Consider the following 19,965-nt stretch of genomic DNA (forward strand, 5'->3'; position numbering starts at 1 on the left):
TTACACTTTTTTCGTTTAAGAAAAAAAAATTTTTGCTTCAGGAAGAAAGTGCATTTGCTTGAATAAGTATATCGAAAAGAAAAAAAAGAAAAGGACAAGCCTGTTCACTTGGAATAAATATTTGTATATATGAATTTATAAAGTTTATAGGAAACTATTTCCTTTAATAGTCTCTTTAACAAATAGGGTTTGTGGTTGTTCTGGAGAATATATAAAAATAAGTTAAAGTGCATATCTTGGCTGCAAATAAAGGTAAAACAGTGAAAAGAATGTTATTTAGAAGATACTTCTATAGACATAGAGTTATGGTTAGGTTCAAAAGTTATTGGTAGATATTAGAGTTTTCTTGCTGCCTAATCAAACATCATGTTTTTAATTTTCTAGTTTTCTAACTTTCTGTCTTGTAAAAAGTGTTGATATAAATATGCCTGCTGTAATGAACTCATGCCCTCTTGTGTTTGGGAAGGATCTGGACATATTTGGTTATGTCTGAGTGAGAGGACAATCCGGGTTAGAATTGAATCTGGTGTTATTTTGGCTGGTTGCTTAGGATATTTCTAAAGTTCCTTCCTACTTGCATTTTCATGTATGAGTTTTGGTAATGGGGACCTTTGCCTCACATTGTCAGGAATAGTTCATAATCTGTAGAGGTAGCCTCTTTAGAGACCAGTAACACCCTGTAAATCTTTTGAGATAGAGCTAAGCTTACAGACGTTAGCTGACCTAGCTTACAAGGCAACAGAAGCCATATACACAGTGACCTTTGTAGCATGTTTAGCTATTTTATTGTCTTACCCTTAATGCTTTACCTCTCATGATGGAGATCACTGACCTTGGGAACTCGTAGCCCTCAGACAGACCAGCAGATCCTGGCATAACACATTTCTCTGTCTAGTAGTTTGAACAGCACATGAAGCAAGCACTTAATCATTTGAACTTCACTGACATCTTTGATAAAGAAATTAGCTCAGCAATTGCCAGTGTAAAGAAAATTTAAAAGGGGAGTAAATTTACATTTTTAGAAATAATCTTCTATATTTATTCAAGATAAGCATGAACAAAAGACCACAGCATACCAATACTTTCTTACCTTAGCTTGAATTTTTACATGTACTAAGTAGTTACAAAACTTTCTTTCTTCAATAGCTGTTTTTTTCCTACATTGGACTGACCTCATTCTATTATGATTCTTTTAAAAAAGGCTGTTAATGTTGTCCCTTTTTTTTTGAAAAATTTGTAGAGAGGCATTGAATATGGTGAATGATTGATTGGCCTTCAGAAAGTGCCAAGCCTGTGGCTGCCATGATATCGTTTTGAGAACTGACTGAAATAGAGACTATGTGCATATATATGTTTTAAGCAGCAAGTACTCTTGGGCTGTTGGTATTTTAGTCCCTGTGGATTCTTAACAGAAGGGTGGCTGTTCCATTATCTTGTACAAATATTTGGCACTGGAGTTCCCTTATTTACTAACTATAAGTAATATAATATTTTTAAACTTCCAATCACTGGAAAGGGAAAAATAAACAACTGACAAAAAGATACTTAGCACTGAAAGCTTGCAGAGTTTAGTATTTGACATTGTAGAGACTGGAGTTTATCATTTACCATTTAGTGTACGCAGGCCTTTAATCAAACTTTTTGTTTATTAAAACTCTTGGTTATATAGCATGTAGATAGAAGTCAAAGGTACCATGTTTTTAAAACATTAAAATGTCCAGTAAAGTATGTTACATTTTGAAATAGTTTTTATTTTGGGGGAGGTGAATTTCAGGTTGCATTAATTTTCCAAGATAAGCAAATCTGACCTTTGCAGTTTTAAATTGTGTTGAATGTTACTTGTGAGAAAAGTATCCGAGTTTTTAGTTATAAATTAAGAGGGTAGCAGGTTAAAATAACTTTTACAGTGTTTATAATTTTTACTTTTCTCTCAGTAAAATATATCCTTACTGAGGGGGTTCTATGATACTTGATTGATTATCTGCTTGTTTGCACAAAGAAACTTATGTAAAAGTGTTCAGGAAAAATATTATATTTTTAATTTAATATAAAAATTCTTTTCCAGTTGGATTTATATAGAAAAAGTTTGTAAAACAACTGCTTGTCTATATGTGGTGAATTGGATATTGGGTTTTTTGTTTTCTTCAGATAGCATATATCACAGAGTCCTCTTTTTATAAAGTTGGAAGTAATATGTAATAAGTGTGTTAAGTTTTACATTGATAGAATATATTTTCTCTAAAAATGCTCTTAATAATTGAATATCTTTTCCTAGCTTTCTCAACTGTTTACCAAGGTTAATACTCTTCAAAATGCAGGCACTCAATGAATTGATTGGCTTTGTTAGGGAAGGTTGCTTTTTTGTTTTAATTAGTTTGATAAAAGTTAGAAATAAAAACTGAAAAATAAATCAATTTCCCAAAAGAGAAAATTATTTGAAATATTTTATACAAAAGTAAATTCTGCTGTCTGGCTACAGCAAGAGCTACTGTGAGGCTAATGTCGCAAATCCTGCTCACAGCACCAATTGCCTAGCTCTTAATCCTGTTGGTGACGCCAATTGTAAAGTTAAGCAACCATGCTAGTTGTTGCGGCTCTTTCACCTGCCGGTAATCCTGCACCGACTATATGGCACTGGCTATATGGCACTATACTTCATTATAAAAATTGAAAAACGTGAACAAGAACAAAAACTAATTTTACTGTTGGAAAGAAGCTAACTAACTTAATATTAGTTCAAAATACAAAAAGAGAAGATGGAATTATCAGATATAAATTGTCAAGGATTTTGACATAGCAATTAAAGCTGTATTTGTGCCTTTGGCTATAGTATGTGCATGGAAAAAAGAAATTTTTTGCTATCCTTAGCATTTTGATATATTGGTAGTTTGTTGTTGTTGTTGTTGTTTTTAACTAGAAAAGCAGGTCAAAGATGGGAACGTAGGGTTTTTAAGAAACTCCTTCCTAGTTCAAAGACAAGAAGGGTTTTGTATATACATATGTGAACATGTGCTTGTGTGCACGTGTGTTCAGAAGTTGTGGTCTGTACTGGTTAGATCATGAGGTATTGCTACCACTACCAACACCACCACCACCAAAGTTTCTAAAATGATCCGTACTGTATCTACCAGCCACTATTTTATGTGGTTTAACATGTATTGACTCATTACATTCTCCCAATTATACTATGAGGTTGGCACTATTATTATCCCTTTTTTGCATATGAAGACACTGAGGTACAGAGAGGTTGAGTGATTAGCTCAACTAAGTGGTAGAGCTGAGCTCTGACTCCAGGATGCCTAGCTCCAGAGCTGCTCTGAAAAACGTAGTATTCTCTTGCCTCTCAATCATGGGTGAATTTTGCCTAGCTCTATTTTCTTTAAAAAAATGGAGAAAAATGATAGCTTTGCCATTTTTTTTTTGAGGAGCCAATTATATTAACATGAGGGAACTTCAAAAAGTTTGTGGAAAAATGGAATTAAAAGATAACACAAATCTTTCCATGAACTTTTTGAAGACCCCTTATATATGTAAATCTCTGGCACAATAAATGATTTATGCATGCATGTATATAAGTATCCACATATACTTATTTGCATATATGATTATATACATATAATTATACTTAATTTTTTACCTACTTTTAATTTACTTTTTATTATAAATATATGCAATACTTTATTGTATGCATACACATATGTTTCTCCTCAGCAAACAAACTAAATCTAGGCTTCTCTCACTGAATGACATTGCTGATAACGTAGAATGCTAAGCTCCATACTTTTGTGACTGAAGTGAACTATTGTGGAAAATGATCTAATTCACACTGATTTGGGCAGAATGTAAGTATGGTTTTAATGAGCAATATTGCAGAAGAGACCCAAATTTCCAGGCGGCATCTAGTAAAAAGAGACCTCTGGGTGGAGTCCATAAATCATATTTAAGTATATACTTTTTATATTTTGTTATACCATTCCTATTTTGAACTACTGAGGGAATATTTAGCGAAAGAAAGACAGTACCTGAGCATTTAGAAAGTTCCCAATCACCGCTCACCCCCTTTAACTCCAGTAACCCTGAAGTATATTTGGGCTACATATAATTTTCAGCCTTTTAGAATTACTGTTTCTGTGTAAAATATATGTAAAATCTTTCAGCCACCAAGTCTTTTCTCTTTGGTGTCGAGGCCTCAGAAGGGCTATTATTTTTTAAATTTTGTTTTTACTTTTATCAGAGTGCTTTAAGCACATAATTTAAAGTGTTAATTTCAAAGGCAAATAATAAGTGTTGGTGAAAGATGTGGAAACATTGAAACACATGTTGCTAGTGAGAATGTAAAATGGTGCAGCCACTACATAAAACAGTTTGGTAGTTTCTCAGAAAGTTAAACATAGTCAGCACATGACTCAGCAATTCCATCCCTGGATATATACCCCAGAGAACTTAAAACTTATATCTACACAATAACTTGTACATGAATGTTTGTAACAACATTATGCATAACAGCCAAAAAGTGAAGTGTCTGTTTTCTTTCACATTTTTATTGGATGGTCTATCTTCTTATTACTGATTTTTAAAGTCCTGTGTCAGATATATGTATTAGAAATATTTTCTCCCATTCTGAAGTTTGCATTTTCATTTTCTCAATGATGTCTTTTAAAAAGCAAAAATGTTTATTTTGGTGAAAAAATAAAATAAAATAAAATAAAGTGTTAATTTCATTCTAAAAATCTTATTATGAAAATAATAGTCCTTCACCCCCACCATTTTCCGCACCTGAGATGCAACTGTTTTCAATTTTGCTTTAGCAGATTCCTTTGGAATTTACTTTCACATTTCTAAATCACATATTTATGTAACTCTTCTCATTCTTTTAGTTTTTAGTTTTAAGCATTATCCACTGACTTCTTAAGGAAGATGAAGAACTGGTACCCTTTGCTGCCCTTCCCCCTACCCCCAAAATTTCTATCTCATCTCAACCAGGACATATCATAATTTTGGTTAGATCAGTGTTTACATGCTTATGACTCTGCAAATGCTATTCATTGCTAGGCCAACCAAAGTACTGGATTTATTTTTTCTTTCTGGGATAATATGTTGTTTTTCTTGAAATTAATAGCTGTCTTTGTTTAGTTTTCTCTGCATTTATGTCTAATTCAACTCTAAACTCTTCCTAGTATAAGTTTTCTCTTTACATATTCAAATATATTGGGCATTTCATTGATGGCATATACATATTGTTTTAAATGTCAGAACATTCTGGAATTGCTCCAGTCGAGGCTTGCTGATGCTGTTACCATCATGAGATATCCTTTTACTACCATTCTGGTATTTCCTTTGCCTCCCTTTTGTTTTAGATCCTCTGTTTCCTGGATTCCAAGTCATTGTCTTTCTCTGTTTATTCTGATTTTAGGAAGCACATCTTCCAGTAGTTTCCTGAAAAAAACATACATAGGAGATTTGTAAAAGCCTATATGCCTAAAAATGGCTTTATAAACTCTTACACATTAGTTTTGATGGCTATAGAATTATAGGTTGGAAATCATTTTATCCTCAGAATTTCAAAGACATGCTTCCACTGTCCTCTAGCTTCCAATATTCTGCTGAGAAATGCAATAATATTTTGGTTGGATTTGAGTTTTGAATCTTTGTGGGAAAAGTATGTAAATTTGACCTTTAGCCCTCTGTTTCCAGTACAGTACTTTATCCTCTACTGTACCTGCTGTTCCCTGTTACACTTCTCGCTGTGTAACGGAGATGCAAAAAAGATTACTCAATGCAACATGAATGTAATAAGAAGCCCGAAAGGACTGCACCTCAGCAACTTCTCTGTTAGAAGGAGAAAACTGGGTATAGCTCTGATTCAAAGTTAGCTTCTGTTTTTTATTGTAAAGACAAGAAAGTTTCACAAGAAAAATCAGTTGACTCAATCATTTCAAAAGGACACAGAGACATGGGCAGTGTGACGAAAGTTATCTATGGCTAAGTATAGTTTAGACAATGGAAACTAGTAACATCATTAAAATTAACAATGTGACATTCCAAAGTACAATTTACGAAAAGCTAAGTTGATTAAACTGTGATCATTATCTAAAATATAACCTTTCCTTAAATGATTTAAGCAAAAGTTACATTCTTATGATTAAGTTTAATTGTCTCTAAAGTTTCCACCAACAAACAGCTTGCCCTTAGCAAACATTTTTTCACATTTTCCCCTACATCAGTTCTTTAAAATCTCTTAACAGGATTGGTATGTCAACCACCTGTTAGCTCTAAAACCATTAAAGTATACAATCCCATACCTAAACAGTGATTAGAGTTGATTAGATGGGCTGTTGCCTGCTAGCTGTGGGCTTTTACCCCCTGGCCGAAGACTTATGTCCCATACATGCATTACTTAAAAACCGGATACTAAAAATCAACTGAAAATCAACATATACTTGATTAGAATTGATTAGATAGGCTCTTTGCCCAGTGGCTGTGGACTTTTGTCCCATAATTGAGGACTTTTGTCCCAAACACGCATTACCTAAAAACCCTATTCTAAAAATCAAATGAGCATCAATATTTTTAACTCTCTATAGTTCCCAGTCCTGAGATTCTTTGCTTTAGTGTCTCCACTTCCTTAAACTTCTATATTGAGGGAGGTTGGGTAGTCACCCAGCTGCATAGCATGAAGAAGGGGGTTTGGGGGGTCTAACTTCTTCCTAAATGGGTTTTGACAAGTCCTTCTCTTTTTAGCCTCATCTTCATCCACCTCCAGAAGTAACCAGAGCTGCCAATGCCTGGGTGTTTTGGAGGCTCTGTGATGTGAATCAGATTGTTTCTGTCTTCCCCACAATTGGTTTAGCATTTAGCTTTTGGGAGATGGCTGAGAACTTTGCTACTCTTCTATCTGCTTTGCACTATCCAAAATATACTTGCTGTTGTCTCCTTTTCTTTTATCCTTTTATTGTTGCTCTAGTGATGTTTCAAGAGAGAGGAGGAATAGGCTTAATATCCTTTCTTTCAGAGGAAATCCTAGAGATGGTGGTATCGGGAACCAGGCCATTTCTATAAATAAATGTTTCTTTAAGAAAAGACCTCCTTGAGATTTTACTTTTTGTCTGTATACATAGATGAGATAACCTTTAAAAGGGGGGAATGAATCCCCTTTGTTTCTGTTGGGGAGTGCATTTACTTGTAAGTCACCAGGGGCTTCCATGGAAAGGTAGGATGCCTTGCCCTTCCCTTCCTCCTCAAATACCTCAGATACGAAGGGACTAGTGACCTATCCCATTCTTGCCATTCTTTGGCCAACCCTATTTAGTTTAAAATAACAGACGAATTGACTTCAGACCTTTTAAAAAAGAATTTGGGTTCTCCACCCTCCACACCCATCCTGCTTAGTTTTCTAATAAAAGTGTTTTGAAAAGTACCAGCTATAGTCTCACTGAACAAGAAAGATTTTACCAAATAGCTTGGGGGATTAGAGCCCTTTAGTGGGGGTGACACTGGTAGTCTCAGGAGAATGAACAACTTTACACATTGTCATCCTCTAATCATAAGTACATCTATTCAGAAAGTATGTACTGAGTACCTGCTATGTGTCAGGCGGTGTTAAGTATTTAAAACACAATGATACCTCTCGTCCCCATGGAGTTTATGTTTTAATAGATACCGTTATGTGGTTAATAACGGCTACGATTTAGGGAGTGCTTATGATGCAAAAGCACTTTACCTCATGAAATACTTACCACAGCACCAACAACTAATTTTTACATTCTCATTTTACAAATGAGAAAACTGAGGCTTAGAGGTTTGCCCAAGGTCATCCAGCTGGTATGTAAAGTAGCCAGAATCTGAAGCCAGGTCTATTTTATCTCAAAGCCCATATTCTTATATTTGTATAGCAAAAAAAAAAAAAAAAGAAAGAAAAAAAGTCAACAAAGCAACTTCACAAACACTGTTTTATCTAATCTTCTATTATCTAACCCACTGAGGCTACTCATTTTGGACTGAAAGTAATTTATTCTCAGCTTGAGAGGTTTAGTGAAAATCACTAATTGGTTGCATCATTTCAGGGTCATGTCCCATTATCAGAATGCCCTTCTAAATGCAGTTTGTTCATGAACATATGTCTAGGGATAAAGCTTACCTGTAGAACACAAATTTTAGATTAATTATGAAAGAGGTGCTTAGCTATTTTAAAGAATTCTGTATTAAATAATTTTTCAAAGCCAATAAAATAGTTTATAATGCAAATAATTATATTCTGATTTCCTTGTATAAACACACATTTTCTTATTCTTTATTTGTTTGGTATGTTTAGTGAGTAGCTCTGGAGAGGTGAGGACAGTCAGCCTATTGTTCCCTTTTTTAAGCTCTGTGCATTGTCTTAAATGTTTAAAGGCACACTGGATTATCATAGTATAATCCACATGAAAGACACAAGTAAAACAGTAAGGCAATATTTAAAACATAAATGTGTAGGCAGAATTCAAGGGGAGTCAAATGTTAACAAGAAACTCAAGGTTCAAATTAGTCAGTGAAACCCAAAGAAATGCTGAAATTGGTCTTTTTAGTTGGTAAACCGATCATTATTTCCATCGACGTTTATTAAATATCTGCTGTGTGACAGGTACTGCTTAGGCACTGGGGATGAAGTAGTGTTTAGAACAAGATCCTTGCCAGCCAGAATCGACTGTCAGGCAGTTGAGTGAACACAGTCACTTGTAGGTAAGGCAGCTAAGTGGTTTACAAGGCAAAGTGCCTGAGGCCTGAAATACAGCAGAAAAGGAAACCCTGATACACGAAGGGAAGGAGAAAAGTAAAATGGTCAAGAACAAGAGGTGAAATATTGGGAAACAATGATGAGGAAGAAACTGAGACCCATTCCAGGGCACAAAGGCTATGTTCGGGAAGAGAAGACAAGTCAGTATTGGACTGTGTTTCACAAACTAGTACAGAATAGCATTTGTAGAATATATTTTCCAAGGCACTTTCACATGTATCAAATCAACTTGACAACTACGAAGAAGGCTTTATTTTTAATCTTCATTATACATATGAGCAAACTGAAGCCAGGGCAGTTAAATGCTTTCCCAGAAATCACGCAGTGTGTATCAGAGCTGGGCTTGAAGTTAGATCTGACTTTAAGTTCAGAGCTGTTTCCACCATTCTAGAAGGAAAGCACACAATGAGAAGAGAGGATGAGTTAGTTGCTCTGCAAACTAGACTGGTACAGACCATCTTATCAAACCATATGCACTGGGAAAATAAGAAGCATGCGAAACACATACTGACACCATTAGGAGAGATATATACATGTTCCCAATAATGTAGAGGACAACAGAGTGTTGTATAGTGAAATGTGACATGGATGTACATTTCATACCTTAACAAAGCTCAGCTGGAGCTGTTGCTTAATTCTTTGCTAGTTTTGTTCTATTGAATCTATGGATTAATACCATGCTTTACAGATTCTTCAAATTCAGACCTTAAACTAAATAGTTGTTGAGTGATTTTCTGTGCAATAATCAATATGAAGATAACTTACCAAGGACTCAGATCTCACTGAAAAAGAACATTGAATGTAAATACATTTGTTTGGTCTATGCATTATATATTAAGAATGGGTTTGACATTTAAAGTTTTCCTTGGAATTAGAAGATGATGTTTCAGGTTAAAGCAATAGTAACAAAACAAAAACAGCTGGCCATGAAGCTGCAGCATCATTTGTAGAAGTGTTTTATTTGTATCCTGCAACATTATTGAAATTGTTAATCAGCTCTAAGAGTTTTTTGGTAGTATCTTTAGGTTTTTCTATATATAGGATCATGTCATCTTCAAACAGGGGCAGTTTGACTTCTCTTTTCCAGTATAGATGCCTTTTATTTCTTTCTCTTGCCTGATTGCTCTTGCTATCACTTCTAACACTGTGTTAAATGGGAGTGGTGATAGTGGGCATCATTGTCTTGTTCCTGTTCCATTCTGGTTCTAGGCTTTTCTTTGTTGGGAGACTGCTGATTACTGCTTCAATTTCATTGCTTATTGGTCTGTTCAGGTTTTCTATTTCTTCTTGGTTCAGTCTTGAATTAAATTTTAGATTTAATTTATTCTGAGAAAGGTTTATCATGTTGATGGAACTGGTATTTTCAACCTCAAGGTCAAATAAATCAGTGTTTCTGAGTGTTAGTGGAATAAAGATAGAAAAATTGTTTTATATGATAGAACTTGCATCAAATGAAACCATTGGAAATCTGAAAGATACTATCATTTTGAAGTTTTCCCAGAATTAAAAGAGTGACCAATTCGCATGGAACTTATCCCCTTCCTCTCATGACTGGTATTTTCAGTTTTGAGTTTGGAATGAGAAATTACTTTTTATTTTTTTTTAAATTTTATTTTGTCGATATACATTGTGGCTGATTATTGCTCCACATCACCAAAACGTCCCTCCCTTCTCCCTCCCCTCCTCCCCCCCAACAATGTCCTTTCTGTTTGCTTGTCGTATCAACTTCAAGTAATTGTGGTTGTTATATCTTCTCCGCCCCCCAGTTTTTTTTGTGTGTGTGTGTGTGTGTGTGTCTGTGTGTGTGTGTGTGTGTGAATTTATATATTAATTTTTAGCTCCCACCAATAAGTGAGAACATGTGGTATTTCTCTTTCTGTGCCTGACTTGTTTCCCTTAATATAATTCTCTCGAGGTCCATCCATGTTGTTGCAAATGGCAGTATTTCATTCGTTTTTATAGCTGACTAGTATTCCACTGTGTAGATGTACCACATTTTCCGTATCCACTCATCTGATGATGGACATTTGGGCTGGTTCCAACTCTTGGCTATTGTAAAGAGTGCTGCGATGAACATTGGGGAACAGGTATACCTTCGACTTGATGATTTCCATTCCTCTGGGTATATTCCCAACAGTGGGATGGCTGGGTCGTATGGTAGATCTATCTGCAATTGTTTGAGGAACCTCCATACCATTTTCCATAGAGGCTGCACCATTTTGCAGTCCCACCAACAATGTATGAGAGTTCCTTTTTCTCCGCAACCTCGCCAGCATTTATTGTTCAGAGTCTTTTGGATTTTAGCCAGCCTAACTGGGGTTAGATTGTATCTCAATGTGGTTTTGATTTGAGCTTTTCCTATAAGAACAGGAACTAGACAAGGATGCCCACTCTCACCACTCCTATTCAACATAGTGTTGGAAATACTAGCCAGAGCAATCAGAGAAGAGAAGGAAATAAAGGGCATCCAGATTGGAAAAGATGAAGTCAAACTGTCCCTGTTTGCAGATGACATGATCCTATATATCGAACAGCCTAAAACCTCTACAAAAAAAATGCTGGAATTGATAAATGATTTCAGCACAGTAGCAGGATACAAAGTCAACACACAAAAATCAGTAGCATTTCTTTTCTCCAATAGTGAACATGCAGAAAGAGAAATCAAGAAAGCCTGCCCATTTACAATAGCCACCAAAAAAATAAAATAGTTAGGAATTGAGTTAACCAAGGATGTGAAAAATCTCTGTAATGAGAACTACAAACCACTACTGAGAGAAATTAGAGAGGATACAAGAAGATGGAAAGATATCCCATGCTCTTGGATTGGAAGAATCAACATAGTGAAAATGTCCATACTACCCAAAGTGATATACAAATTCAATGCAATCCCCATCAAAATTCCGAAGACATTTTTCTCAGAAATGGAAAAAACTATCCAGACATTTACATGGAACAATGAAAGACCACGCATAGCCAAAGCAATGCTGAGCAAAAAAAATAAAGCTGGAGGCATAACACTACCTGACTTTAAGCTATACTACAAAGCTATAATAACCAAAACAGTATGGTACTGGCATAAAAACAGACACACTGACCAGTGGAATAGAATAGAGAATCCAGAAATCAACCCACACACCTACAGCCATCTGATCTTCGACAAAGGCACCAAGCCTATTCACTGGGGAAGGGACTGCCTCTTCAGCAAATGGTGCTGGGATAACTGGATATCCATATGCAGGAGAATCAAACTAGATCCATACCTCTCACCGTATACTAAAATCAACTCAAAATGGATTAAGGATTTAAATATACACCCTGAAACAATAAAACTTCTTAAAGAAAACATAGGAGAAACACTTCAGGAAATAGGACTGGGCACAGACTTCATGAATACGACCCCAAAAGCACGGGCAACCAAAGGAAAAATAAACAAATGGGATTATATCAAACTAAAAAGCTTCTGCACAGCAAAAGAAACAATTAACAGAGTTAAAAGACAACCAACAGAGTGGGAGAAAATATTTGCAAAATATACATCTGACAAAGGATTAATATCCAGAATATATAAGGAACTCAAACAACTTTACAAGAAGAAAACAAGCAACCCAATTAAAAAATGGGCAAAAGAGCTAAGTAGGCATTTCTCTAAAGAAGATATACAAATGGCCAACAGACATATGAAAAAATGCTCAACATCACTCAGCATCCGGGAAATGAGAAATTATTTTAGATATATATTCTTTACATATGCACTTGTGTGCATGCCTAAGTTATTGTATTGCTGATGCACTGTAATGTTACTTTTAAGAAATCAAAGGTGATGTTATGTCCCTAGTTATTCCATGACTTTTTGTATACATAGGCCTGGCAAAGTTATTAAGGTACTGCATATATTGTTTACATCTGGGCACTTGCCTATGGATTCCTGTGCTGGGGCGTTTCAACTGGTGCAGCACAGGCATTTGCAAACTGATCAGTGACTCCAGCAGACAGAAAATGAGAGAGATGACCCAAGTGGGATTTTAAAAGGATGTAAAATCAGTCCAGAAATCTGCATGGTTATCCCCAAGGCAGAGTCAGGGTATTTCCCATTCTCTTTCAACATATGTAATTATCATCTGTGTCTATGTTTTATCTTTAAAAATCCAAAAGACTATGAACGATAAATGCTGGCGAGGCTGCGGAGAAAAAGGAACTCTCATACATTGTTGGTGGGACTGCAAAATGGTGCAGCCTCTATGGAAAATGGTATGGAGGTTCCTTAAACAATTGCAAATAGATCTACCATACGACCCAGCCATCCCACTGTTGGGAATATACCCAGAGGAATGGAAATCATCAAGTCGAAGGTATACCTGTTCCCCAATGTTCATCGCAGCACTCTTTACAATAGCCAAGAGTTGGAACCAGCCCAAATGCCCATCATCAGATGCGTGGATACGGAAAATGTGGTACATCTACACAATGGAATACTACTCAGCTATAAAAACGAATGAAATACTGCCATTTGCAACAACATGGATGGACCTTGAGAGAATTATATTAAGTGAAACAAGTCAGGCACAGAAAGAGAAATACCACATGTTCTCACTTATTGGAGGGAGCTAAAAATTAATATATAAATTCACACACACACATACACACATACACACACAAACCGGGGGGGGGGGAAGAAGATATAACAACCACAATTATTTGAAGTTGATACAACAAACAAACAGAAAGGACATTGTTGGGGGGGAGGGGGGGAGGGAGAAGGGAGGGAGGTTTTGGTGATGGGGAGCATTAATCAGCTACAATGTATATCGACAAAATAAAATTTAAAAAATAAATAAATAAATAAATAAATAAATAAATAAATAAATAAAAATCCTGCCTTTTCAGGACTGCTTTGGTTTTTGCTGTAACCGGGCATCAATTCTGAAATGAATTTAGGTTAAGGATCTGAGAGAGCAAAGGAATCCCATAGTGTAATTTTTCTCTGAAGTTTCACTGTCTCTTTTTTACTGTCATTTCTTATCAGAGATAAGAAAAATTGATCAAGCATATAGTTACTGAACATTTGGTCTTTTAGTAACATAAGGTACAAATATAATATTTTTTCATGTCTAGAAATCTCTTAAATAAAGCATTAAGGAGAGTTTGTAGAGAAACCGACTTGGAGTACTGTGTTCACAGAAGTCCTTCTAATCATCATTTCAAGGATGAAATCAATAAAGAAAGGCCTAGAAATAACACTTGGAAATAAGATTTGAGTAGATCGAAGCTGACCATTGGTACTACATATGCCCAAAATAACCAGAGCTTGTAAAATGAGATCCCTTTAAGAAAATTCTACTTTATCTTTCGAATCAATTATTACTCTTAAGCCATGTTATTGTCTGAGAGATTATGCAGTTACATATTCTTTATATTTTGTATGAAAGAAGTATGAAGCAAGCAAATTAAAACTAATAGCAGTGATTTATGTCTTTAAATCATAAGGGATATATGATGGAAGTAGTAGAAAATCAGCTTAATTTTCTATATCTTCTATCCTCTTCCCTTTTTTTGGTATAAGTTATGGCAAAAAAGAAACCGAAAGTTCTGATAACTCACAATCCTCTATCAGTCCACTTGTTTTTATTTCCCCACTACCATCCTAGTTCAGCAGTCTTTTTTATTGGACTCTTCACACCTTGCTTTTCTACAGGTCATTTTTCACAAAATAGCCAGAACTATGTTTTTATAATATACTTTTTATCGTGTCACCTGCTAATGAATTTCCATTACACTGAGAATAAAATGCAAAATCCTTTCCATGGCCCACAATGATCTGGCTCTTTGTACCTCTCAAGGACATCTATTTGCACACCCAGTACCCATCCCACGCCTTCTGTGCTCCAGTTACCACTGAGGTTTTAGCTAACTAGCTCACCCTGTAAGGTGGTATTGTGCTTGATATCTCCTCTTCCTGGATCGCTTTTTCTTAGATCCTAACAGCATTGCCTCCTCTTGTCTTTACTGACTCATCTTAAGATCACCTTTATAAAGAAGCCTTTCCTGATCACCCCATCCAAGAAAGCTCCCAGTCACTCACTGTCATATCATTCTGCTTTGTTTTCATTTATTGTTTTATATAACAAATATTTATTGAGCATCTACTATATGACATATTTATTGAGCACTTATTATATGATGAGGAACACAATAAGATGGTTGCCCTTAGTGGAGGCTTCATTCCAATGAAGGGGAATAATCAATAATCATAACTACCTAGGACCCTCACCCGATCCCCCATTGTACATAGAGTGGAATATTCATGAGCATAATGATGATTTTTAGTTCTTCTGGGATTAGAGAAAGGAACTTTCAGGGAGCCCATTCTTTCTCACACTTTACTCTGTAAAATTACCTCCACAGCTGGAGAAGAGGCCAGGCATAGCACAAAGAACACTGCTATGGTGATGCAGCCCTCCAAAATTTATTATGCACATTCTTGAGCAAGTTGTCTTTTTTTTTCAGTAATTTTCTCGTTTTTAAAATTGGGTAGTCCTATCCATTTGACAATTCTTGAATGAATTAAGTATGAAATTACTTGATAAATAGAGTGCTATCCAAAAGTTGCTATTTTTGTTTCAATCATAATAATAATTTCCAGTTCCACCCTTGGGTATCTGAGCTCTGAATGTACATTTCCAATAGTTGGATAAACATTTCTAAGTTGATCAAATAAAATGAAAATTTTCATTTTCCTACTGAACTAGTTACCCCTCCTAATTTCTCCACTTTGGGGAAATACATCTTTCCACCTCAGTTTCTAAATCCAATTAGTCCAATGTCTTATCAGTTTTTCCTTTGTTACAGCTCTTGAAGCTCTTCTTTCCCACCTATTTGCAAGGCCACCGTCTACGTTCAACTCCTCACCTCATGTCTCCTTTTTGCTGTCTTCTCAGGGATCTTCATCCTTCCTCCTCAGTCTCTCCCTTCCAAACCATTTAGAATCCTGCCATTATTTAATCTGTTTACTATGTCTTTCCCCTATTCAGAAACTTAATGTGCCACCTTCTATCTTGCCTGCATGATAGATTTAAAGTCCATTAGCATATTATTTAAAGTTCACCATAATCTGGCTTCAATCTACCTTTCACATATGATTTCCTGTCATTCCTCTTTCTGATTATCTCATCCAGCTAGATAGATCTGTTTCCTAATCCCTGACCCTTTGCTTAACTTTCCAGCTTCCTCTGCAAACTTGTTTGTGTTTTTTATTTGACTGGAATTCTCCCTTCTTGTTCCAATCCTCTTCAACTTTTGCGATGCTGCCTAATTCTCTATTTCATAGGAATCCTGAATTTTTATCTCCTTTTCTGTTTTGACATTATATTCAACTTCATGTTATTTGCCTGTGCATACTTGATTAGAATTTCTCATATTCTTTTATATATCCCAAGTGCCTTCCCCATAACAAGAACTTACTATATATTTTGAAGTGTCATCAGTAGTTGAGATTTTGTTCGATATTGTGCTTTTCTGAGAATGTAAACGAGGCCCTTCTGTCTAGAAGAATGAGTTAAAGTCTGCTCACAGGCAGAGCATTGGGCTTATTAACCTCACCTCATCCACTTTGAAAGAAATTAGGTCCACTTTCTCAGAGAACTTGACTATAGTTTATCAAACTATAACATGTAAATTCTTATTTAACCTAATGAAAGTATTGGCATTTATAGAAGATTTGTCCCAAGAGAAGAAGAATAATAAACAATGACCTGCTTAGGTGAATATTGAATGTTATTTGCAGATGTTTCTAAATTTGCCGAAATTTTCTCCATCCAGTCCCAAGGGTCTTCATGAAAACTTGCCTCTGTTTTCTTGTTCATTAGATTAACATAACACTGAATAATATTTATTTGGTCTCTGATGACCATACTTTATTTTGACTCCATACTAATAGCATACTCTTCTGTTTTTCTACAGTACTTTGGAAGTTTACTTGTCATTTTCTGTGTAGAACTGGCTTGTGGCGTTTGGACATATGAGCAGGAGCTTATGGTGAGTTCCAAATGGGACCTAATCACAATCTAAAATAATATCCAGTGCAGCCTTCTGAATCAGATACTTTAGAGTAATTTAGGCACATCATAATTAATGTGAATATTTATGCTACCTGATAACAATGAATACTTATAAAAATAACATTTATAAAATACTTATAAAAATAGTACTTAAAAAATAACATTTTTAATATTTATAAAAATAACATTTTCTTTTCGTGTCTAAAGCACATTTCTGAACCATAATTTGTAATATTTTATTTGGTGTACTCTGATATATGTCTTTCATCCCGCAGATTGCTTAAACATGAATATACGAAAAATAATATATGTTCTAAAATAATTTTACCAACTTCTGAGTTAATAGTAGGAAAGATTCACATTTCCAACATGATTTGTATGAGAATGCTTGAAAACCTGCCTAAAGCCTTTTGAAATGCTGACTCCAGCAGGCCACGCTGACTAGGAAGCCTGCTTCTCCTATTTGCAACAAACTGAACCATCTTCCACTTTAAGAAGTGTATTTGAAGAGTTGCTGTGTATTTACTGCAGTCTAGAAATACCCTCACAGTTTGAGACCTGGCTACTTGAAAACAGCTCTTCAGCATTTTTTCTCTTTTATTTCAGCAATTGAAGCTGCTGGAACAACTTTTATAGCTGTGTTAGAATGAATGAGGATAAGAGATTCTCAGCCCTAAGATTTTACCAGTCATGTTTGGTTCGCCACTTGCCCTTCACCCTTGCTCGCATTGAGTATTATTACTTATTAAATATTTGCTCACTTCATGGGTAAAAATTAGTGCATTATTACCAGTGAGGCTGAGTGCCTTTGCAGGTCTGTGAATGCTGGCTGTTTTCATGGAGTCAGGTCAGATTTTTGCACTGTAAGCATTATAGAGTAATTCTGTTTCAGTAAAATGGTGTTTTTCAACATGTAGTCCTTGGATCATCTGCAGTAGGAGTCACCCAGGGTGATTCTTAAAAACGTGCATTATCAAGTTCCAGCTCAGGTATATTAAATCAGAATGGAAGGAAAGACAGGGGAGGAATGGGCAAGGACTGGGCATTTGCATCTGTGATACGTTCTCCCATGAGACAAACATTTAAAATTTCAAGAACTCCTAGGAAGAGGGGGAGATTATTTTGTATTTGTTTCAGAGATAAGAGAGGCATTTGGCAGTTGTGTAATAAAATTGAAGTAATTGCTGGTACTGATGCAGTTATTAAAGATTCTATGACAAACCTGCTACTGTACTGAGACTGTTCTGAATACTAAGTGGTAATACAGACTAGTGGATACTCTGTGTGCTCCAATTTACATGTAAATGATGCTTTGGCACTGACACTCATAGGAGCCCCTGTGAAGATGCTCGAAGAGAAAATTTATGAAAATTGAAAAGTCAGGGCAGGTTTTAAGTAGTTGAATATAAAGAACTTTCTTCAAAACAAAATCTCTCATTAAAACAGGAATTCTCTTGCTGTCTTTGAGAATTGTATTTTTACTCCATCCTTAGAAACTTTGTATATTTGGGGGAGTGAAAAAGTAGTTAGTTCTAGGGACTCAGTTTCTATGTTTTATTGGTAAAGAGATTGTCTCTCTTAATTTTTTCTGTTTCAAATGATAAATTTATCTCCTTGTCATTAAGCAACAGAGAGTAAATCTTACAATTAATTCTTGATCCCCTTTAACTTTTGACTGTGTTCTGTTTGGTGGGGTTTTTAGAAACGAGCTTACTTTCTCATGGATTTTTAAAATGTTTTATAATGTATATGTCTTACTAATATTTGATGAATTTCCTAAATTATAACAAGTTCAAAATGAGTTAATTTATGATGTTTGAAAGGAAATGTTTTGATTCTACCATAGTTCTAGGAAACATGAGGAACTGAAAGAAATTTATACCTGTTTAGATACTTTCTTCTATTCTGTTAGAGGGTGGTCTGCAAATAGCTTCTTAGTATTGCAGTACTAAAAAGCGCACATTGCCATTTCAGTTGAGGACTACATCACTGTTATGCTTGTGTGAATTTTCCCCATTACATCACCAGGACAGAGCAAGGGCTGTTTAAAAGTGAAATGTGGAAAGCAGTCTCTTTTTAAGAAAAGTTCATCAGATTTTTTTTTTTATTGCTTTTGCACTAATAGCAGTGTGAATGAAAAGTGCCATTAAAGTTTATTATCTGCCAAATTTTGCAGAACACAGCCTTTACATAGAATGGGCTTTGTGATTTTAGTTGTTCCATACGAGGAACCTATCAATGTGTGTGTTACTTGTTACTTTATGGCCAGATCCCAGTATTTTGTGCAAGAACCTCAAAAGTCTCCTCTTCTTTCTTGCCACATTTGGTCTCAGATTGATTGTGGTCACAATGAGGGAACAACCTATATTTATTTTGGAAGATAAAATTTTTAAAAAATGATTGTTATATTAACTAAATCAAGAGACTTGCCATCAGACAGTCTGTTTCCCTATTATTTCATTATTCTCTAGATAAAAATCTGTCAATATTAATTGTTTCAGGTTATACATTTCTAGAAAATTTGCAATTTCACTTCCATTTATTTTATGCCCAAAAGGATATGAGATAATAATAATTTATACTGAGTGACTTGAACTGTGGTTAGTTTCCTGAACTTTGTTGAAGCCATATGAATATAGAATGTATCTATCAGTCCATTATTTGGGCCACAGAATTGCGTGCATAAGTGTTTGGGTGTTTTCTTTTGTATTCTGCATTTCCAAGTAATCAAAAAGAAAATTAACAAAGGAAAAAAATGAAGAATTTCGGTGGTTGGGAATTTTTTAACTACTTCTATTGATATTACTATTTTAAGAAATAAGATTTCAAAATAGTCCTAATCTCAAATTTTGTTGGAGCTTTATTTACTCACCTCTCCCCTTTCTCTTTTTTGGTTCTTGATCTTTATGTCATTTATTGAATTTCAAGTTTGTTTCACTAAACCCTCCCTGTCTTACCCCGCCATAGATTAGATGTAGATGCTTGTCCAATTTCTAAAGAGTTACTTTAATGCCACATATGGGCTGAGACTAGGATTTGTATACCTCAATTTCTCCTGGTCCTGTAGATAAAACCTAGCTTCATATGCTGACCAGATTTCTGGCCAACAGTTGTGTTGCATACCTGCCCTGAAGCTCT

At 35.3% G+C, this 19,965-nt stretch overlaps 1 protein-coding gene across 1 annotated transcript in view; it reads left to right on the forward strand.

Annotated features, from left to right (window-relative positions):
- Nucleotides 1–19,965, forward strand: part of TSPAN12 (tetraspanin 12) — an 88,651-nt gene that overhangs the window by 27,247 nt on the left and 41,439 nt on the right. The window contains exon 5 of the mRNA XM_063099899.1: nucleotides 16,730–16,804. Coding sequence (XP_062955969.1) covers nucleotides 16,730–16,804 — 75 coding nt within the window. The remainder of the gene's footprint in view (nucleotides 1–16,729; nucleotides 16,805–19,965) is intronic.

The sequence above is a fragment of the Cynocephalus volans genome, chromosome 6 (assembly GCF_027409185.1).
Source record: "Cynocephalus volans isolate mCynVol1 chromosome 6, mCynVol1.pri, whole genome shotgun sequence".
Taxonomy (NCBI): domain Eukaryota; kingdom Metazoa; phylum Chordata; class Mammalia; order Dermoptera; family Cynocephalidae; genus Cynocephalus; species Cynocephalus volans.